Genomic DNA, 24,432 nt, shown 5'->3' on the forward strand with positions numbered 1-24,432 from the left:
TGAATGCATTAGTACAAAGAATATAACCAAAGGGATTTTGGTTGTTCATGTGTAAAAATTATTACAGTGTAAGGCCCGGGCTAAGACAGCTACTGATTCTTCTGTTTCTGGGCAGTTGAGACTCTGAATGTACATGAGTAGGCTGGTCCATGAGGAGTCAGGGGTTCATATTGTGGAACCCGAGACAAGGGGAAGGCAGGGCCCGAAGGAAGTATCATCAGTCTCAGGAAGTAGGTAGAAATCAAATTTACCAACTGACAAGAAAGCCGAGTGGGCTGTCAAAACAAGCCAGTAACTGGGAGAATCAGCGGCAGGAAAGATTTGGAAGTTAAGTGTGCCTAGAGTCCAAATCCTTGTGCAGGGTGCCCGTTTGTGGGTGGAAAACATGTTTATGAAACATATTTGTGTAATGACTTTGTATCCTCAATTTTACGCATAGAATAGGATATTAAATAATGGGGTGTTTGTAATTCTTTTATGCATTAGGATAACTATGCTTTCCTCCAAAGCAATGTTTTTTAAGTCTATTTAGAAAATTGCAAGGATGGTCTATCAGCATGGTTGAATAGACATATAATGTCAGACATAAATGCAAGTCACATGTGATGTAAATCTTTAAATTTAAAAGTATCTAATAGCCAACTCTTTAAAAAGTAGAAACAGGTGAAATTGATTTTAATAATATGTTTTATTTAACCTAATGTATCTAAAATGTTGTAATTTCAACATGTAATCCATGTAAAAACTATTAGTGAATCATTTTACATTCTCCTTTCTAAAATATATTTTTATTGATTTCAGAGAGGAAGGGAGAGGGAGAGAGAGATAGCAACGTCAATGATGAGAGAGAATCATTGATCAGCTGACCTCCTAGTTCATAGGTTGATGGTCAACCACTTAGCCATGCCAGCCAGGTTTATTTTACATTCTTTATTTCGTCCCAAGACTTTGAAATCCAGTGCATGTTTTATACCTGAAGCACATCTCAATTCAGACTAATGTTATACGATAAACATTTTAAGAGTTTATTTGAGTGAAAATCCATTCCAATCAGGCAGCACCATACTGGACGTGGTTCTACCAACAGGAGCTCAAGAGAGACTTTTAGAGTGAGGAAATTATTGATTGGCTACAATTTAAAAGCCTAGGCTGTTTGTCATTGGTTATCTTGTTTCAATTTCTGAACCTTGAGGCATTTACAAGCTTAGATTTGGGGTTGTTTATGTAAGCCACACTGGCATTACAGCTACATTAGTCTAATGGCTTTTTTGTTTAATGAATTTAACACCAGCCACTTTTCTAGTGCTCAATGGTCACATGAAGCGGATGGCTATCATTGGACAGTTCAGGTCTAGATATACAGGTAACTGATTAGATCTTACATAAAAAATGAGTCATCTTAGATATTTTATTGTTTTGTTTCTTCATCAACACGTTGAATCACACCTTGCTATTTCTAAAAACAAAATAAGAAAGGTATCTGAATAGTTGAAAATGAAAGTGGTCATTGATAAAGAAATAGAAGGTATATGCTTATACTTTTTATTTGAATTTATTATGTATTAGAGGCCCAGTGCACAAAATTCATGCATGGGTAGGGTCCCTAGCTGCTGCCGGCCACCTGACAGGGCCTCCCTTCCCCAGCTGCTGGCCTCAGGCAGGGGCCTGCCTTCATTCCACGCTGCCCCCTGGTGGTCAGCGCACATCATAGCCAGCGATGGAACTCCCAATTGGTCGAACTCCAGAGGGGACAGTTTGCATATTAGGCTTTTATATATATATATATATATATATATATATATATATATATATATATATACATACATATATATATATATATATACATATATATATATATATATAGTTTTGAATAAAGCATTTATTCTAAACTTAAATATCTTGTACATATATAGATGGTGATTAAGAAGAGTAATAAAGGAAAATGAATTCTCAGGAATTTTTAGGAAAATATTTAAGGAAAGGAAATTAGCCCTTTTTAAATGTTATTAACATTAGCAACTTAATGTCTTGAGATTATAAAGGACCTTGCATTTTCACTTGACAATTCTTTTGCAAATCCTGCAAAAGAAGCAATTATGAAGCTTTAAGCAGCCCTTATTATCTTTTGACAATGCTAAGAATCTTTATAAAGATTTAACTCATCATTCAGTAACCTCCCACATTCCATTTCTCCTTTTCATTTGTATTTTTTTAAAAGGTTGTTCTTTCTCTGTCAACCCAACCTAGTATGTTTGCAGTTGACAGGAATATTAGAAAAGCATTAACTAAAAAAGAATTATGCAAAAGATGACTACTAGAGATTTTGCACGCTTGTGTACACATGAACAATTATAACTTGATTTGTGCTTAACAGAATGTCCCAGAACTTAGTGGGAGGAAATGTTCCTACCGTACAACATGCCCTTCTCTGTGAGTTTACCAAAAGTTCCTTCCAATTTATGAACTTTTAAGATTTGAAATTCCTTAATACGCTCTTTGCAGTTCTTAACATGTAAAAGCCTTTTAAAAAAAGAGTTCTTTTAAAAAAAATAATGTTAACAACACTACCATAAAAATTACAAAACTCCTTTTTAAAGTGTACATCTCTTTAAGTGTACTATATAGTAACTGCTAACCGAACTTAGTGAGCATGAAAAACTCAAGATAAAAGGTGACCAGAACTCCTGCTGCCCTTCAAACTCCCAACAAAATCTCTATCACCAGATGGCAATTGGGGAACAATACTAACATTACCCGGTGCCCCCACGTGCCCAACATTGTTTTAAACATATTGCATATGATTAATCCTTGTAGCAACCCATTTAGTAAATAAATACTCATTATCACCTCTATTTTACATAAAAGGTCAACTGCAGTACATAAGTTTGGGTAACTTGCCAGTCAAAGAGCTGGTAACTATCTATGCACACAACTAATGTCAGAGCCTGTGCTTCCAACCAGTATGATCTGATCTCTCAAATTACATGCAAGCCAGCGGTTTTCAACCCTTTTCATCTTATAGCACACGTAAGCTAATTACAAAATTCCATGGCATGCCAAAATATATATATATATATATATATATATATTTTGCCTATGTGACAAAAAAAATAGGTGTGATTTTAATTCATTCACATCGGATGGCTACTGTTGTGTTGGCTGTTGTCATTTTTTGATTTGACAATCTAAGTGCAAAGATGTCAGTGACCCTGATGAAATAGTCAGGTATTGCATGCTTTAAAAATTCTGTGGCACACCGATTGACAACCACTGATGTTGGCAAGGCAGTTGTCAAGTGTGATTTGACATTAGGTGATTGAGCTTCAGGTAACAAAATTCTAGTTAGACAAATGGTCAAGGAGTATAAAGGAGATATAACAGGAGGTTTTGGCTCTAGGTCTCATGAGGCCTGAGGTCCAAAACAGGTCTAGCAAGGAGAATATGATAAAACTTCATGTGGGTCACAAAGTGGCAATCATAAGGAGAGAACAAGAGGACCCATACAGTATTATAGTCGGGGAAATGTCTTAATAGTATTGGGCCCATCTATATATAAAAGGCTTATATGCTGCCTGAAAACCAGATTGGCCATAGCGTTACCAGATTGGCCATAGAGTTTCCAGATTGTGGGATTGGTTGATTCCAACAGAGAGCTCCGATGGGCTGCAGAAGTAGAGAAAGAACGTCATTGACTACGTAATCCTTAAGGCACCAGCTGAAAGTGCTGGCTCTCTGGATGTGGAGGAAACATAATGATTTTACTAGCTGTTTTTATTCATTTAAACCACCTAGATTTCCCCATTGGTTTCCTCTACTTTCACCACTAGCACATGTGTGTGCACATACATGAGTGTATGTATTTTAGAGAATCTGTAAGATGTTATTAACCAGATTTAAATGGTAATTGTATGGACCTAAAAAAACACACAAACAAACCTAAATCACATTTAGATATAGAGATCTGGATTTTAAAGTTTTGAAAATTTAAAGAGACTCAGTAAACTGGAATTTCTTTTACTTTTTATTTTTCCTTAGCATAGTGAAAATCAGCCTCCTATTTGTTTACTTGTCTCTGAACTCCATAATAATATCTTCACTTATTTTGCTTTTTCATAAGATTATAACAGGATATTTGGAAAATAGATGCCAAAATGTCTTGATCTCTGGGCTTTAAAAAAGAGAGAAAATGCCAGGTGAATCTCTCACTCAGGGTTGCCCAGGTGCTGGCTTTCAGTGTTAGAACTCACACGTGACACCGTCTGAAAGGCCTCATGGAAGTAAACACAGAACCCTAGCAAACACCAGGTGCTTAGTATCTGTGGGGATGCTGACTCAAAAACTTCCTCAATTTTTCTTGTTATATTTTCTCTTTTTGTTTTAAAGGTATTTTAAATTAGGTAAAATTTGTATTATATCCTAAAATTTGTATTATATCCTATATTAAACATAGGAAACAAGGGACAAAAAGGCAAAAATTTCAAAGTTTTTAAAAAACCAATAGTTTGCTAACGGATTTTTATATGTAATTAGTATGTTGCATATAAAAATATTTGCTTGTATCCAACCTTTTCTTTTTGTCCGAAGGAAAACAAAACCCTGCTGACCTTCATTCTAAAATTAAATTGTAAATTTTAGTTATCCATCATCTTCCTCAAAATTTTAAAATGTGATGACCGGAGTTTGCCAATTTACTCTTTATCTTTCCTTGGTGATTTTTGCAAATGTTTGCCATGAGCAACCACCACTGTAAATGATAATATAAAGCATATTGTCCTTCTAGTTCTCACTCAGAAAATTAAGAATTACACATTATTTACCTGGGATTGTATATCTTTATCCACATTTTAATGAATGAATTTAAATGGACTTTTAAATTATAATCTACATGATTACAATGATGTTAATCATTAAAAAACAATTTAAAAAATTTTCCCCTTTTTAAATTAAAGTACTAGTAAACTAGATAAAAACAAAGCCAAAAATATCAACATTTTAACATCACTAACATTAAATAATATTATTTTCATATTATAAAAAATTACCATTTTTTCCCAGCATAAGTTATTTATGCTGTCAATAGACTGAAAGCAAGCCCTAGATGGTTTGGCTAAGTGGATATAGCATCGGCCCTTGGACTGAAGGGTCCCGGATTCGATTCTGGTCAAGAGCATGTACCTCAGTTGCAGGTCCCACTCAGAGAGCATTATCTTATCATTCTACCATGATAAGATAATGTCAATAAAAAAATAATATGAAGGGATTAGCTACTTGGGGAGAGAAGAAAAGAATCTGCAGAGTCTGAGTAATAGATCTAAAGTAAAGTCAAACTAATTAACTAACAGATCCCTGGAATTAAACTATTCCATATTTTTAGCTCAGAGATTCCCTTTATAAAAGTACTATAAAATATAGTTGGAGTAGTATGTTACCCTCTACTTAGTATAAGCTCAGTATGATAGAAAATTTTCTCTTTCTCAAAATATGCTCAGGGGAAAACACTATATGGGTAGAATATATTTTTCCATTTACATTTTTTGTATTAAATATTACACACTTTTGCATGGTCCCCTTTGTGCTCAATATTATATGTAATCATTTCCCCATGTCCTTAACTTTTTTAATGCAGTGGATATATATTCTCTGCATGAAATTCATCTTGTGGATGTACCATGATTTTCTCAATCAGATCAGCATAGCCAGGCTTTAGCTCTTGGAAGCTGGGCGAATTGAGTAATGAGATCCAGCCCATTTTTCTGGTGTGCAGGTTACCTACCGAATGCAGCCTTGACTACGATGAACTGGGATCTGTTTATTCAGTACATGTTGACATCCCAAGATGTGCCAGGCTCTGGTGTAAGAGCATGGGTTCAATCAATGAAAAATGGGCAGACTTTGTTTTCCCCTGGGAGCCCACATTTTAGTAGGAGAGAGAAACCATATATTTAATATAAAAGTAAATGAAATGACAGAGGGTGATGCAGTCTATGGGAAAAAGATAAAGAACAGAATAAGGGGATTCAGGAGTGGAGGAATAGGGGTGGGGCTGCTTGCAATTTGAAATTAAAGTTGAAGTTGGAATCAAAGTGAGGAGAGTGAACAAATAGCACTGGAGTGATGTGAGGAAATTGTGCAAATATTTGAAGGAAGAGCAGCCCACGAGGGCATGGACAGTGTTTGGAAATGTGGTAGGTTCACGTGACATGTGTTTCAGAAACCAGAAATGTAGTACACTGGGAGCCATCAGGCCTTCTAGCACTGCCTATTTTCTTCAGCTGTGAAAAAAATGCATTTCCAAGGGACTCTGATACAGTTCATAATTATCCTTTGACCCAATGAAATAGATAGATATTTAAAAATATCCATCATGCATTGTTACCTTCAAGCATGAAAACTTTGCTTTTATGTAACTGCCTGTTCCCTGTCTCCTGGTCATGGCTTTTAATGATTATTATTTCATTAAATAGCTGATTCACAATTTATTTATAATTCTTCTCTTGTTGGATATTTGGATTAATTCTAATTTCATATGATTATAAATAATGCTACAATGGCATCTCCACTTATAAATTATTGGTTTCTTTGCTATATTTGTGGCAAATGTTTTCCCAGTTTCTTGGTTGTTATTGAAAGTTCTTTATCATATTTTTGCCATACAGAATTTTTATATTGCTAAATATATCACTTTTACTTCGACCATCTGAAAGCTGTATACATATTTCCTTATATTGTCTTTTACATTTTATTGTTACTTTTTTGCATGCATCTTAATTTATGTTGAATTTATGATGGTATATGATAAGAAGAATTGGAACTTGTAAAATCAAATAACTGCCTTCAATTCAAGTAAATATGTATATTTACTTTTGGAGATTTTTGAATATATTTTATTATAAATATAGATAATATAAATATATAATATACCTCATAATATCAAATATAAATTATATATATCCTAGAGGCCCGATGCACGAAGATTCATGCAAGAATGGGCCTTCCTTCCCCTGGCTACTGGCACTGCCTTTGCTCCTGCTGAAGCTGCCTTTCTGCCTTCCCACACTGCCCAGAGGCCCAAAGCTTCTGGGAAGGTGCAGAATGCCTGCATCATCGCCATGGTGATGCAAGAGTCCTGCCCCTGCCCCGGGCCGCTTGGCACCTGCATATGCAAATTAACCCACCATCTTTATTGGGTTAATTTTCATACTCACTCCTGATTGGCTGGTGGGCATTGCGAAGGTACGGTCAATTTGCATCTTTCTCTTTTATTAATGTAGATATGTTTATATCTCCAAGAGTAAAATTGCTGGGTCATAATTATTTAATTTGACTACATATTTGCATATTGATCTCTAGAATAGTTGTACCTGTTGATATTATTATCACCAGCACATGATTATTCCCCTATTCTGTGCCAATAGTTGGCACTGCACAGCCTGTTTTTCCTTTCTATCTCCAACCACCTTATTTAGGACACTATAGGGCTATTTCTCAATTTGCTATAGGGATTACCTTGGATAAGACTTCAAGGATTCCTATAATGTGACCAGTGTCTTTTTATCTAAAAGGATTTCCAATTCAACTTAGTTCCCTTCCACTCCCTAAAATCTCCTTAATGTTTGCAAACACACTATGCAAATTCGCACCTCTAAGACTTTGTTTCAAGCTTCTTCTATGCTAAAGGCCCAGTATTCTTCTCACTACTTATCCAACTTCTCCCAATCTGGTCTGCAAGATTCGATTCTGTTTTGATATCCCCAAGAATGTGAAGAGTTATTTCTCTTCACCATCTCTGAATTTGTATTTTGTTTAATAAACATTCTGAAACTTAATCATATGTGGCTTTTCTCACTCTCTCAAAACAAGAATGACCTAGTGTATTTTGTTGTAAGAAAGATCCCTTTGGGCTCCAGAGGATAAGAATAGCTTAGTCCTGGCCATATGTTTCTCACTGGTTAGAGCATAGGCCCACACCGAAGGGTCTCGGGTTTCAATCCCTGGTCAAGGGCATGTATCTGGGTTGCAGGTTTGATCCCTGGCCCGTGTGGAAGGCAACCAATTGATGTGTCTCTTTCACATCTCTCTCTCACTCTCTCACTCTCTCGCTCTCTCCCGCTCTCGCTCTCCCTCTCCCTTCTTCCTTCACTCCCTCCGTTCCTCCCTCTCTGAAAATCAATGGAAAAAATATCCTCTGGCAAGGATTAATGACAAAATAACAAAAGAACAACAAAAAAGAATTAGCCTAAAGGTGGTTTTGATTTGCTCTTAATAGGACAGAAATGTTGTCAGTGCATTAGAAAGATATATAAATATATTCCGGACAATTGGATGGCCACTGGTAGAAGTAATATTTAATTGAATTGTATACTGTGGTTTGTTAACAAATACAAATTTTAAATATCATTTAAAGTAGACATTTGAGTCATTTGAGCTAATCCTTTGTTTACTTACAGTCTTCTTTCTAAGGTTCTAATTAATGCAGATGTGTAAGACCTCATGAAATATTGGATTTTCATAAAAGTTGTTAGATACTTTTGTGGGAATAATCACTGATGACATTGTGGAAATTATTGAATAACTTTTGCAGTACTTAATCTTCTTTGTTATTAGCTCATAACTCCTAACTTTGGAAAAATCTGTTTCAATCAATTCTAATTGTCTTGGAGATTTAAATACTTTCTCTTCTCAAGCCACAACAAAATAACCAAAAATGTTGGCCCATACCTATATTTACTTTAATCTATCTCTGAGCCATGCAATACAAGCTCCATCATGTCAAAAAGAGATAGAGTTTAAGCAGGTCTCTCAGGACACTCTGTTGACTTTTGACATTACAATCTCCTGAGCAGCTTTAGTATTTCCTGAGTTCAATCAAAGCTACACAGATACCTGGTCATAATTTTGTAGCTTCACTTTAATTTTTCATAATTTCTTGTTGTCTAGAGAGCATCGTCACTTCCATCTGCCTCTTAATGCCCACTCAATTCTTTTTGTTTTTAAATATGTTTTTGTTTGTTTGTTTTGTTAATCCTCACCTGAGGATATTTTTCATTGATTTTTTAAAAGAAAGAATGAAAGGGAGGAGGAGAAACAGAAAGAGTGAAACATCCATGTGAGAGAGATTCATTGGTTGGTTGCCTCCTGCACATGCCCAGGGATCGATCCTGTAACTGCAGTGCATGCCATTGACTGGAATCAAACCCTTGACCCTTCAGTCTGTGGGCCCATGCTTTATCCACTGAGCCAAACTGGCTAGGGCTTACATATGTTTTTATTGATAATTTTAGAGAGAGAGGAAAGGAGAGGGAGAGAGAAAATATGGATGTGAGAAACATTAATTGTCTGCCTTCTGCATGCCCCTACCTACTGGTGATTGAGACTGAAATCCTGATGGGAATAGAAGCAGCAACTTTTGGTGCAGGGGATGCAACTCAAACAACTGAGCCACACCAGCCAGGGTGTCCACTGAATTCTTATAGAAAAAATAAGATACCTATGCATATACATAAGATTGGAAAACACACACACACACACACACACACACACACATACACCAAAACACTTAAAAGTATCACATTATAATCTAATGGAGAATATAATATAATGGGTAAATATGAATTCTCATATACTACTGTTGGCTGTATAAATGGGTACAGCTATATCAGAGAGCAATTTGGCAATATATAGTCAAGGTAAAAATGCATATATCAAAAAATTCCAGCAATTTCACTTGTAGGAACAGAACCAAAAGGAAGTGTGCACAGTTTCATTGCAAAGTCTTTGCTGTAGATAAACTATTAAAACTATGTACACGTTTATTAGTTGGGAAAAAATGAATAAATAAATGATGGAATATTCAGTATTTTGTGCAGCAAATAAACTATATCTTCATGTGTTAGCATGAATATACAAAAAACATGGGAAACAAAAAAGCAGGTTTCAGACTAATATATACAGCATGGTTCAAAATGTGTAAAAATCTGAAAAATATGGCAAAAAATCTGAATGGTCGGTATGTTATTTTATTATTTTCTCAAATTTTTCAATTTTTGAATATATTTAACAATCAAAAAGAAAAGTATCAATTGCATACCTAATTTTCTATGTTGATTTCTATATACAGTGTTCAATTTTCTTATTTAACTATTGATTTATTACAATGTTTGAGTAATTTTCAGAAAAAAATGCTATACTAATAAAATACCTTACTATATTTAGATTTCCCAAGAACTAAATAGGAATTGAAGAAGCTGGGGAAATGAAATGGAGAAGGCATAACCTTAAAGAATGGGAACGATTTAGGAATTTAGATGAAATAGAAGGATGTTGCTGTAAAAGAGGAGACCTGACAACAGTTATTGAGGAACAAATTATGATGGTAAATTTGTGGGACAGAAGAAGAACTGCGTGGGATAAACATGTTGGGACATAAGTTTAAAAATGGTGCTGAATACATGAGATGGTTAGCTTATAAAGGGCGATAAAAAATTAGAAACTGTGATATGATTTGGGATAAGAAAATTTCATGACAAAAGAAACATTTAATTATTCTGGCAATATTACTATGTAGTTAATTGTTGAGAAGAGGTCATAGCATTCCAGGTATAAAGGCATGGATTAGGGTTTTATCCACAATTGGGATTTCAGGGTCTTGAGGTACAAACATTCCTCATTTGACTGAATACAGTCAGATTACACTGGCCTCCTTCTTATGGCACTAGCACTTGCTTATAATCAAACTTGCGAACATCCAAAGATTTTCAAGAGTTATTCTCATGTTGCGGGGAAGGAAATGAGATCCAGCAATAATTGCCAGCATGAATTTAGGGTTTGAATTCTATGACTTGATTATTATTTTTTAAAATATATTTTTATTGATTTCAGAGGTGAAGAGAGAAGGACAGAGAGATAGAAACATCAATGATAACAGAGAATCATTGATTGCCTCCTGCACCGCCCTCCTCCCCCACCCCCACTGGGGATAGAGCTGGCAAACCAGGCATGTGGCCTGACCAGGAATTGAACCCTGACCTTCTGGTTCATAGGTCAATGCTCATCTACTGAGCCAGGTTGGCCGAGCTGATTATTTCTTAAATATGTTTGATAAGGCTTCTGGATAATTCACCATTGATTGAATATTCCTAGAGGCTGTAAGTTGGTTGATTGTCTGAGGGGTAATGAGGAGGACATTGCAACATTTGAATTTCCTTTCTAAATTTAATGAATACATACAGGTATTTGGAGAAAATGATAAATAATCTGTACTCCCACTATACTACAGATTTAACTTTGTTTTTTAATAGACTTATTTTAAGTATTCATCTGTATGGGAAACAGATAAAGGTCCTGCCCCTCCAAAAGTCAGTTATACAATAGAACTCTTAGGACAAAATAAATAAAATTATGTTGAATTTTAGTAAAATCAAAATTTCAAAAAATTTATACTGCACAAGTTATGTATGTTATTTCCTGAATAAAAAACATATCTTGTCTTCTCATATACAGTTTATTTATCAGTCTAATTTACATATTTAGTCATAAAGACTGTCTTTTCTATTATAAAAACATCTAATCATTTTTAGAAATTTATGAAATGCCCACTATATAATCTCTACTGTTCTAGGTGCTGGGAATTCAATGATGTATTCAGAATAAGACAGTGCCTGTTTATACATATCAATTTATATTAATACTAGGGGCCCGTTGCATGAAATTCATGCACTGGGGGAAGGGTCCCTCAGCCCAGCCTGCCCCCTCTCACATACTGGGAGCCCTCAGGGGATGTCCTACTGATGGGTTAGGCCCGTTCCCCATGGGGAGCGAGCCTAAGCCGCAGTCTGGCCTCCCTTTGTGGGAGGTGACTGGGCTGATCAGGGGAAGGCACCAGCCCCATCACCTCGCTGCTGCAGCCACTGCCAGTCACCGCAGCCACCAAGGTGTTTTCATCAACACGAACTCCAGTCCCTTCACCATGAAAAAATGACAACTTTCCTTAGGCATTTTCAAGATGTGTCTTTCATAGGATATAACATTACTTTCTTTTTTTTTTTTATCCTCACCTGAGGATATGTTTCCATTGATTTTTAGAGAATGTAGAAGAGACAGGGAAAGACAGAGAGAAAAATCAGTGAGAGGAATACTTTGATTGGTTGCCTCCTTCCTGCATGAGCCCTGACCTGGGCCCCAGCCAGGGAGGAGCCTACAACCTAGGTACATGCCTTTGATCAGAATCAAACCCAGACCCTGCTGTCTGCAGGCTGAGGCATTATCCACTGAGTCAAACCGGCTAGGGCAGGATATGACATTTCTTAGCTCTCCAGCAGAGGACCTTCGTTTTTTTCTCCAGAAGTGTGGTGGAAAAATCCTAGATCACCTTTTTGGATTCTTATACCCAAGTTATTAAGAATATTACCAGTGGCATACAGGGAGCTTAGCCAATGAGCAGTCAGAAAAAGTGTTTCCAGCCTAAGTGCCCATCAGCAGATGAGTGAATTAAAAAACTGTGGTACAACTCACAATGGAATACTACACTGTGGTAAAAAAGAAGGAGTTCTTACCATTTGCAACAACATGGATGGAGATGGAGAGCATTATGCTAAGTGAAATAAGCCAGACAGAGAAAGATAAATATCACATGATCTCACTCATTTGTGGAATATAATGAACAACATAAACTGATGAACAAGAACAGATCCAGAGACAGAGAAACATCAATCAGAACGTCAAACCTCAGGGACGGTAGGGGACAGTGGGGGTAAGTGGGAGAAATCAACCAAAGGACTTATATGCATGCATATAAGCCTAATCAATGGACACAGACAACAGGGGGGTGGGGGCATGAATAGGAGGTGGGGGGTAATGGGGGAATAAGGACACATATATGCTACCTTAATCAATAAAGAAATAAAAAAAAGAAAAAAGAAAAGAAAAGAAAAAAAAGAAAAGGTGTTTCCTCTGTAGTTCACACCGACTGCCTCCAATCATGGGCTCCGCCCCTGCCAAGGTCTAAAGCCTCAGGACCTGGGCAGGGGCCCCCCAGCTCCCTCTGATCACCGGCTCTGCTCCTGCCCAGGCCCACCAGCTCCCTCCGATCGCCGGCTCCACACCTGCCCAGGCCCAAAGCCTCTGGCCCAAGCTTGGGGCCTGGGCAGGGGATCCCCAGCTCCCTCACATTGCTGGCTTCACCCCTGCCCAGAAGCCCCCTGGCTCAGGCCCTTCCCAGGTTGCTTAGGACCCATGCGGGGCCTACCTCGGTGTGACCTGGGTGCCGAGAAAGTTCCCGGGACCCAGGCTGCTGGGCGCCTACATATGCAAATTAACTGCCATCTTTGTTGAGTTAATTTGCATACTCACTCTGATTGGCTGTAGGTGTAGTGGAGGTACAGTCAATTTACATGTTTGTCTATTATGAGGTATTACTAGAGGCCCAGCGTGCAATTGAAATCGCACAAGGAGGTGCCCCACCTCCCACCATGCGAGGAGGCACCCAGCAGGCCCACGGCAGTCAGGCTTTACTGGCACCGCAGGCGGCCGGGACCCGCCCCAGGCCCTCCCTGCCATCTTGCCTGTGTCCGCTCTGGGGCTGTCTGAGCCGGCGCGGTGGCTCAGCCAGCCCCAGGAACCCACCGGCTCCCCTGCCTGTGTCCGCTCCAGGCTGCCAGAGCCACCACGCCGGCTCGAGCAGGCCCCCCCCCACCCCCCCTCCCCCGCTCCGTCTCTGTCTCCGTCGCTACTCCTGGCCTCACCTGTGCGCATAACCTCCTCTTGTGTGGTTGTGACCTGTTACGGCATCCCAGCCTAATTTTCATATTACCTCTTTATTTATATATATAGATATACATACATATAGAGATAAAAATATGTGTAAAGAGATAGACATTTACAATGAGTTTTATTTAGTCCACAAAACTATAATAAGGTTACATAACAATGAGTTAGTCATGCATAAATCTGAAAATATTACAAAGAAGAAAGCAAAAGTTTTTGTCCTAAGTGAACATCAGCATTCTTCTATGTTATTTTTATTCCCCAGCTGATTCTGAGGTGGATGAGGCCCTGGGGTCATTTCAGGTATCTTCAGCAAAAACAAAAGGCATATCCAGTAGAAATTGGTGAATATATATTCAATAATTTCTATAATTGTAATCATACTGGCCCCACAAAATAGGCCCAGTTGGCCACCAACATCTGCTGTAATAAAACCAATAAATTGAGCCAGTCATGTTTTATTTTTAATAAAAATGAAATTAAGCATCATTAGAATTTAAATTTTTGAGGCTAATAAATTAATCATAATTATTATTGATATATGAAGATGAGTTAATTGTATTATTTTAAGTTTGGTATAAGTAAAGTCATAGCAATTAATAGTCTAGAGAATTGAATAAAATAATATTCATATAAATCTTTTCAAAAAGGAGAGAGGAAAAGCAAACATAAACCCCGTATCCAAAATATAACTCAAAGACTTTGGAGGATATTAATACAAACATAAAATATTCTCAACAATTACAAATATTTCTCCATGTGTTAAATGAAAAGCAGAAATGGGACATTCAGATGGCATTATTGGGCAATGATGTTTTCCATCAACATAAATTTCTACACAATTTGTGACTTCAAGTATCCAAATTATTTTTAAGCATTAATAATATTTATTTACACTAAAATATATTAACACAGCACTGCCATTTTATTAAAAATATTATAAATCCATGTTTGTCTTTATTGTATGTGCTTTTTTTATTGTGATAAAATCTACATTTTAATAGCATAAATTTTACTATTTTAACCATTTTTAAGTGTACAGTTCTGTGGCATTAAGTACATTCACATTGTGCCACCATCCATCTCCAGAACTCTTTCATCTGCTCAACTGAAACTCTGTACTGCTTAAACAATAAACTCTTCATCCCAATTTTGTCTCTATGAATTTGACTTCTCTTTCCTTTTCAAATAAATTACACCATTCATCTTTTCCTCATGGCCTGGGCCATTCTTAGGCTCATGCAATGTTTGTAAAGTGTGATAATGAAGTAAGTGTAGGCTCGCCCAGGAGCTTTGAGGGATTTCCTCCCTATTCAGGGGCTCTGCTGCCAGTGACTGACTGCTGTCATTTGACCTGACTCCCATAGCCTCTTTTTTCTCTTACTGACTTCCCTCTAATAGGCAGCAAGATCTAGGAAATTGGCAATTCCGTTTGTTAAGGACTGTATGATGAAGCAGAGTGAGCAGACAGTGGTGGCAACTTAAATGTTAAATTTTGCCAGCGCGGGATCTTTTCAACTCACTCTGGGTAGGGTTCTCTATGGAGGTGTGAGCTGCGTGACATTCTACCCTGATATTGGATGCTGAACACTCTACAATAGTCACTTGCTGAGGAGAGGGTGGGATATCTGAAGGGAAAGAAAGATGCTGTGTGTGACTATGAGATAATGAACACCAGCCTTTTTTCTGTGAAAGCCCAGGTGAGGTTTGCAGGAGGTGTGTCCTAGGAGTGGAAAAGTGTCGGGTTTAAATGGTAGATGAATGACAAGCACTACGGATTTTTCTCCCATTGATAAGCTAAACCTTAAATACAAAAGAAAAAAATACTGATTAAAATTTTTTTTTAAATTGAGGAGCAATTAAATAACACTTACCAAGTAATTCAGATACACTCACTGCTTTTTGTTGCTGGGTTATCTTATAATTTAGGTCACTATAGTTTATTTCAATGTTGACAAGATTCTCCCTGGGGATACAAACAGAGTTAAGCTAGCTCAAGATTGTCAACACTTATGTTAATTCCTATTTGACAAAAGGAATAACCTTTTTGGTTCAGATGCTATTTAATGTGGAATTAGACACACCATCATGGCATTTAATACTAATCATAAGACCTTCATTTGGAGATGACTCTTGTCAGGCTTGGTATTTAGGGGAAGCATTTTTCCCCAGACCCAATAGTTTTTTATGCTTCATTCCTGAGAAATTGGAAAAATACATTAAATGTAAATATTTACCAACATTTAAGTGTGTGTCTAATTTTAATTTAAATTTTGGTTCTGTCCTATGTTACTTATGTGATCCTAGAGAAACTGCATGGTTTTCCTGAGTCTTGGCTTCCTCATCTGTAGCCAAGATTTTAGGGTCAGGATTTTAGCGTTATGGAGAAGAGCAATTAAACACTGTAATGTAGTCAATAATTGACATACAGTATATTGGGTATATAGTGAATGGTAGTCATTTATTTTATCTCATTAATATGTTAGGGCAGAGACTGTGGGTTTTTGCTTTTTTTGTCTGTGTGTTTCATGGATGGACACTAAGTTGAAATAAATCAGTCAGAGATAGACAAATACCCATATGGTCACACTCATATGTGGAAACTAAAGAACAGTATAAATGAACAAACAAGGCAAGAACAGACTCATAGACACAGAGAACAGACTGATAGTTGCCAGAGGGTAGAGGGGTTAGGGGACCAGATGATAAAGATGAAAGAATTAAGAAGTACATATTTAGTTACAAAATAGTCACTGGGAGATAAAGTACAGCATAGGGAATATAGTCAATAACATTCTAATAACAATGTATGATGCCAGGTAGGTACTGGAAATATCAGGGGAAACACTTTGCAAGTATAAGTATATGATTGTCTAACCACTATGCTGTACACCTGAAACTAATATAAAATAACATTGAATATAAACTGTAATTTTAAAAAAATAAAAATTTTATATGTGACCAGACTATCTGAACACTATTTTAAAATATCACTTTATGTAATCTTAGATACTGTCACACTCTCAATCTCCAGACAAGACTTCTATCTTGAACTTCAATATGTCCAAGTGCCTCTTAGTATTTCTGTGTGGATGTTCAATTGGTGTTTCATGTTCAACATATTCCAAGTCAAATTCTTGATTTTTCCCCATTTATAATTTAATAACACTGTAAACCAATCCAACAGTGAATTTCTTTTACCTTTAACATATATTGAGAATCTAGCCACCTCTTACTCTGCTTTCTGCCATACCCACCTCCATTCTATTCTCTCCAAACTACAAGCATGCTGTTGGCTTAGAATTTTTTCCTCTGCATTTGGTTTTCCCTCCTTCCAGAATGTTCTTCTTTCATAGAGTATCAATACTAGCTCACTTTGGAAGGTGTGGCTCAGTTGGTTAGGCATTACCCCAGCTCTGAAAGGTCAAAGGTTCAATTCCTGGTCAGGTTGTGAGCTTGATCCCCAATAGGGGGCATGTAGAAGGCAGCCAATCAATGTTGTGCTCTCACATCAATGTTTCTGTCTCTCTCTAAAAATCAATAAAAATCTTAAAAAAAAAAAAAGACTAGCTTTTGTATCTCCTTGAGGTCAGCAGTTTTCAAAGTGTGGTCACAGATCCATTGGGGTCCCCAATATCTTTTTTGGAGCTTCATGAGGCCAAAATTATCTTCATAGTATGTTAACATATTATTTGACATTTTCACTCTGTTATTTCAAGAGAACTACAGTAGCCAATTTATACATGAAACATCATTTTTATTTAAAAAAATTACTGATACACTATGACTATTCAGACTATGATATTTCACAGGCATTTTCACAAAAATGAATAAAATGAGCCTTTCTCTTCAGGAAAAATAATTTAAGAAGATCTGCAGGCAATAAATAAAGATTTTTCTGACGAGGTAAGTAATAACACTAAAATGAAATGTATATTATATAATAAAATAAATCAATATTTGGAAGATCTGCATAACTCAAGAGAATTTTCCTAATGACCAATAAGTGATGTTCAAAATCATGCATGGGTAAAAATATCAGTTCAAATCGTAGGTATATGGTCGATAGATAGTAATATAATTGAGTATGAAAATTTCATTGACATGTTTTGATATTGCACTGCTGATAGCTTTCAAATGTCACCATTCCCTCTTCTTGTCCCATGAGAGCTAAGCTAATTAAAAATCCCATGCAGTCCTTCCATTGGCACCTGGGAAGGTTAAACCACATGAACCCTGGCCCACTTTTGGGATCTCATCCTAGTCCTACCTCCTAACCACAATGAAAGGCAACGTCAGTTCTTTTTATAAGCGCAAACGGACTTGAGACCAAGAAGTTTGAGAAGCACTGCTTTGCTCAACTTTCACTTTCCCAGGAAGATCTTATTTGATCACAGTCCTCAACCCTAAGAACAACCTTTCCTGACTCTGCTTTTCCAAGCCCCCTTTGCTGCTTCCTTTTCCTCCACAGCACAGCATCATCTGAGATGAATATTTGTGTTTATTGTCCATCTCCACCTCAATGGAAATAAATGCACCAATGCGGGAATTTTGTCTTTTGTACATAGAGTATCCCTAATATCTAGAACATCCCTGACTCTTGACACTCTATAGGTTTCATTAAATGGACAAATAAGGAGACAAATTAAAAAAGAAACCAATGAATGGATAAATATTAACCTGTCTGTCTTATAAGATAAGGTGGAAACCAACCACCTGGTGATTATCAGTTGGCAATAATAATTGTCATTAAGAATGGATTCTATTAGCGTTGCTTCCTGGGATTATATGGTGTTCTTTAATATATCTAAGAAAGATAACTATAAATTACTCTCCCTATTGTGTACAGTTTTAGAAATCAATGTTCACAAATATACTTAATTCAAAATATATCACTAATATGTTTACTTAATTTCCATTGGTTTAGCCCTGGGTAACTGGACAATGCACTATGTTTAAATCAATAATCAGGGATATTGTAATATTTACAAATAATAAAATAATTTTCAAATTGAAGGAAATAGTAAAGTTGTCTTGGAAGTCTAGAAATTTTAGTAATATTGCAATTGTTTTGTCCTCTATTGTGCTCCTAATTTGCATGTACACTGATAATAATGTTTAATTTCCCAAGCACAAGACTTGTAACCATTTCCAAACATTATTCATTCTGTGCTTTGAGAGAAGATAAATTAATTCCCTTGAAAAATATTGTGATATTTACTCAACTTCACTCAGGTAGGTGAGTTGCCCAGTAATTTGATTCTCTTTGAACTTATGTCACATGATGATCATAAAATTGTTTGGGATTTAAGTCTAGGAATATTTGTTTATGTCACTAGATGCATGATTATAAAACAAAATCTGGATTTTAATAAGAATGAGGAAATCAAGAAAATTTGAGGATTTCTATTTAAAAAGCACTAAAGAATGCTTCCAGGTACTTAAGTATGAGTACTGTAGTAAGGGGAATAAAATGGTTTTGAACAAAGCAAACTATTTTATACAATATTTCCTTAAAAAGCTGTTAAATTACAAAGTTCACTTGTTTTACTAACAGAATTGGCCTAAATTCAGCCATCATATACCCTTATATTCACTTCCACATTTCAGTCAGGATCAGCTTTTTATTATCTTCTCAATAGGGTTCATCAACTGCCACAGGAGGCCCATGGATGGGTCCAAGGCTGGGATTGGTTTTTGCCCCAAGAGGAAGCATTTACAGGGTTCATGATTAAGTCAGGGCTTGCTATTTTCTCCTCCTCCTCCTCCTCCTCCTCCTCCTCCTCCTCCTCCTCCTCCTCCTCCTCCTCCTCTTCCTCCTCCTCCTCCTCCATCTTCTCTCTCTTTTTTTTAAATATTGCTGCTAAGGTTTCACATCTGCTCTCCTAACAAACTGCATTTCTGTATTCTGATGTATTACTCTTTGATTTCTGGTACCTGTTCACAAACCAATTTCTTTTATATGTGACTTCTAACCACCAGCTCTAGAATTTGGATACCCAAGTTCAGCTGCATTTGTTCAGCTACTTGCCTTAGTCTTCGTGGTAATGGCCTCCGATATTCACAACAATGTAAGGTCCTTACATGTCAATTATGTGATCAGATTAATTATAGAACTACTTGTAATGAAGGGGAGCAGAATATGCCACCCCAAATATGCCATTTCAGCATATTGATTACTTTGAATTAAAGTTACTAAAGAAGGAGCCAGGGCAAGAGAACATTCTGACCTTTATTTGACCCCTTGAAAGCAAAAAATAAATGTTTCCTATGAAAGGTACCCTCCCTGTAACAGGAGGGTAAAAGGTCTCCTTATCAGAGATAGGGAATTTAGGGCAAGAAGGTGGTATAAACAAACCTTATTACTTCTTCACTACTACTACTCCAGGCTCAAATCCCCTTGTCTTGTCAATTTTCACAAATGTATTATTTCTTTATCTAAAAGGTATAGAAGCTGCCTGCATTGGTCACTTCTTTGAGTCTTATATTTTCATGGGCACCCAAGTGTATAAAATTGAATTATTTTTCTTCTTTTAATCTGTGTTATATCAATTTAAAGTTAGACTAGCCAAATAACCTAGAAGGGAAGAAGGGGAACGTTTTATTTTTTCCGCCTACAACAATAATGTAATTATAATGTGATAATTTAGACAAAACAAAACATGCCCTGTAGGATCATCTTGTTGATCCATGGGCTTCTTTTCTGATTCACCAATGTGTCCCCAAAGTCATGCCTACATTCTCTGTATATTAAATAATTTTGAAACTCAGATCTCTATCAGCCCAAAGTGCTCTTTTCAGTCATGTTTAAGTATATGAGAGGAATAATACTGAGTAAGTCAGTTTCCCATATTAAAATGGCATAGAGACATCTTTAGGAGACAGAAGCGCTAAAAATATAGTTGCAAATTTCTAGCTTTTCATTTATTTCTCTGCTAAATGTTTGAAGTCATACCTTGCCAACCCTGTCTTGATGAAAATACTACTTCTGCCTGATTTGCAAAGATCACTTGATTATCTAGGCATTTACATGGGTAGAGCTTTTCTTATTATTCAAGCTAAAACTAGAATTTAAGAATGCTTTCAAAGTTTGGTACTTGGCTGTGCAAGAGTAAATCAGCTTTTAAATAGTTAATATGTTTTTATTATAAAAATGTAAATATAAATACCAATGAACTATATTGCCATTTCAGGTCGTCTGTTTATAAATATAAACAAAAACAAAGACAAATGGAATGCTATATCTCTGTGGAAAAATATATAGAGACCAAAACCATAGGTCTTGGGTGTAATTCCTTTCTGTACCATTGAAAGAAATTTCTTTCAGAGGACAGTTACCTGAAATACAGTGCTTCAGTTTTCTCATTGATAAGATAAGAATAATGACTTGTGCTCCATATACTTTATATAGTTACTAGAAGCCCGTTGCACGAAGTTTCGTGCAATAGACTTTTCCTTCACCTGGCTGCCAGCACCAGTTTTCCGCCAGCAGCAGTTTTCCTCTGGCCACCCGCCGATCAGAGCGCCTCCAGCCAGCACGATCGGCCACCCCGAGAGGAACTCCGATCTGGAGGCGCTCTGATCGGCGGGTGGCCAGAGGAAAACTGCTGCTGGCGGAAAACTGGTGCCGGCAGCCACGCTATCGGCCACCCCGAGTTCCGCCACCAGCGTCTTCCGCCGGCCCCATGGGTCCTTCCGCAGCACCGGCCATTTAGGCCGGCGGGAGGAGTGGGGGTCGGGGACTCGCGAGTCCCCCCCCCCTCCTACCGCCAGCCAATCGGCCACCCTGAGTCCCGCCCCCCACGCCTCCAGCCGGCACAATCGTGGGCGTAGCGGAGTGATGCAATTTGCATATTACCTTTTTATTATGTAGGATTAGAAGACTCAAACTATATAATATACAGGTAAAGGATTTCTATATCTTAAAGCATTAACTGATATGATTAACGGATATGAAAGCATTATTATTTTTCCAAGTTGGGCCAATAACAGTAAGGTCATGAGCAGATTAGTTAAGCAGGCCAAATTTTACTTTTCATACAATTAAATGAAGGAATTGAAATTCTAGTGTGTCATGGTTAATTCACTGATGGAAGCCATTACCCCCGATTGATCAGAATTTCACTTCCAGAGTCTTTGAAAGTTATGAGAAAAGAAAATATTCATGTTAATAACAAATCCTTTATAAGACTAAAATATTACCTGATGTATTTTTGGCTTTGTTTCAACTTCTTGGAAAGATGTCTCAAAGCTTTTCGACTTGGAAAAGTGGAATAAGAAATAGTAGCAGGGTATTCTGTTTCTTCACAAGGAACAGGGCAGCTAGAATTATGCGTCCCCATTGTACATAATCCCTTCATTTCGATGTGGTCTGAAACAAAAATCAGGACAGGGCATTCAGAAAAGAGGACAGAGCTTTAAAAAAATTATCATTTTACTTTTAATGCTTAAAAAAATGGTTTACAAGTCCTATCACTACTTTCTTTTTTGTTGTTAATCCTTACCAGAGGATATTTTTCCATTGATTTTTAGAGAGAGTAGGAGGGGGAGTGACAAAGAGAGAGAAACATTGATGTGAGAAAGACACATCGATTGGTTGCCCTCTGCACCCCTGACCAGGACCAGGGATCAAGTCTGCAACCTAGGTACGTGCCCTTGACCTGAATCAAACTCAGGACACTTAAGTCTGTGGGCCAACGCCCTATCAACTGAGCCAAACTGGCTAGGGCTATCTACTTTCTTAACAAAAGCTATTTATATTTTATTTATTTTTTCATATAAATAAAGCAAAGGACACAAGAAATAAAACATAGAAGTTGTTACCCTTGAGTTAATTGAATAACTAAATTCAGATATGCTTTAGGGAAAAAAAATAACTTATTTCCAGAAAGTCTCTGGGCTTATTTTAATAAAATATCAGACATCTGGACAGGAGAAAAATAGAAAAGGTGTTGCTGTCACCTTGTGTCACTATTAGAGGAACTTTCCAATGTAATCCTAAAAATCTGGTTAACTCTAAAATTATCCTTGGGCTTGTCGCAGCTTTTGTGAAATATGCTGCCAGGTATTGAGACTCTTATGTCCGTGGACCCAGTGACTTCTGAATTAGCCACTGAGCTTCTCTGCTACTCACTCTTGGTAGATATTCCAGTTGTTGTTTTTTCTGTGGTTTTGTTATTGAAACTCTCTCTCCCGTTTATTTTTATTTTTAGGAATGCTTTGTTCCCAAGACCTCTTGATTAATGACCAACTTTTGGCTTGTTTTCCAGACTCCAACTTTGATACTCCTTTATGGTATGATTTCATTTGCATTGTTTATTTTTTTTAAGAATACTAGTAATAACCACCATTTTTTCTCTACAGTCACTCAGATACATGCAGCCTCTCTCTCTCTCTCTCTCTCTCTCTCTCTCTCTCTCTCTCTCTCTCTCTCTTTTGATATTATCCCACAACACTCCCACAACTTATTAGCCCACAGAACTGCATGCACAATTTGTTGCCCCAAGCTTTCCCTCCAGCTTTTACTAGGGACAGAATGTCACAAGAAATTAGGCAACTTAACTTCAACTCCATTGGTCCTTTCTACCCATACCCATTCCATGAAATATTTTACAATCATTAAAAAGAACATGCTAATCTATTCCTGTTGTTCTGGATATGTTTTTCCACAACGGATTAGAAAAGCAAGTTACATAAACAGAAGAGTATGTAATGTGATTTCATTTATTAATAAAACAATCAACGACTTAAAGACATTAATGTAAGGCTATATATGTGAAGAAAATTATGGTGGAATATACTAGAGTGTTAACATTGGTTGGGGGTTAAGATAAGAAATATGTAAGCAAAATTTGTGCTGTTTAATGAGAAATTGTCCTCAATAAATATCACATGTATGGTTGTGATTACATTTAGATAGAAATTTAACCCATGCATTTATATATAATGTATATATAATGAAATTAATAAATGAAAGGATGGTCACCTGCATTATGATGATGATTTTCAGAGTGCTGCAACTTCTACTAATATTGACATGGTTTTTTTTCTATTCTATAATGTTTGAACGAGTCCCAACAAGTATGCTTTCTTTATGTAATGAGAAAAAAACAAATTTACTTTGATTATAAGGAAGTATAAAATTTAAAAACATACAAATTTAGGAATAACAATCAGAATCCTCTTACTGTTATTTTGTCACTGCATCTTTAATTCAGATGTATCTTGAAATCAGAGGATTTTTTGTTTTGTTTTACTATGTCTGTGTAAGCTAGTAATGTTCATTTTAAGAACATTAAGAGCTCCCTTTTATAGTCTCTCTTGTTTCACTTATGGACTATTAATAGTATAATTTAAAGTTTTGTGTTACTTTATATACAACTTTTATATATATTTAAAGTTTTGTGTTACTTTTATGTACAACTTTTATATAAATCATGAAAATGAGAGAATATATTAAGCCACTTACCAAGTGTAGGAGAAACACAATTGTAAAACTTTTGTAGGTCACACTCTATCCCTTTTCCTTAAAAAGAATAAATATAAATATAGAGACTTTATATTTTATGCAATAAATGACATAACAAAACTATCTTTTTTCCATCTATCCATCAAACAATTTATCCATCTGTCTATACCATTATAAAATTAGTTAAATGAATAATAATTTTA

General features: G+C 36.5%; 1 protein-coding gene across 1 annotated transcript in view; it reads right to left on the reverse strand.

Annotated features, from left to right (window-relative positions):
- Positions 1-13,993: 13,993 nt before the first annotated feature.
- ASIC5 (acid sensing ion channel subunit family member 5) overlaps positions 13,994-24,432 on the reverse strand; it is a gene marked incomplete at its 3' end in the record, with an annotated part of 28,432 nt that continues 17,993 nt past the window's right edge. Inside the window, exons 7-10 of the mRNA XM_079772063.1 lie at positions 24,230-24,286; positions 21,964-22,132; positions 15,636-15,727; positions 13,994-14,184 (exon numbers count right to left, since the gene is read on the reverse strand). Coding sequence (XP_079628189.1) covers positions 13,994-14,184; positions 15,636-15,727; positions 21,964-22,132; positions 24,230-24,286 — 509 coding nt within the window. The remainder of the gene's footprint in view (positions 14,185-15,635; positions 15,728-21,963; positions 22,133-24,229; positions 24,287-24,432) is intronic.

This window comes from Cnephaeus nilssonii (assembly GCF_951640355.1).
Source record: "Cnephaeus nilssonii genome assembly, chromosome: 5".
Taxonomy (NCBI): Eukaryota; Metazoa; Chordata; class Mammalia; order Chiroptera; family Vespertilionidae; genus Cnephaeus; species Cnephaeus nilssonii.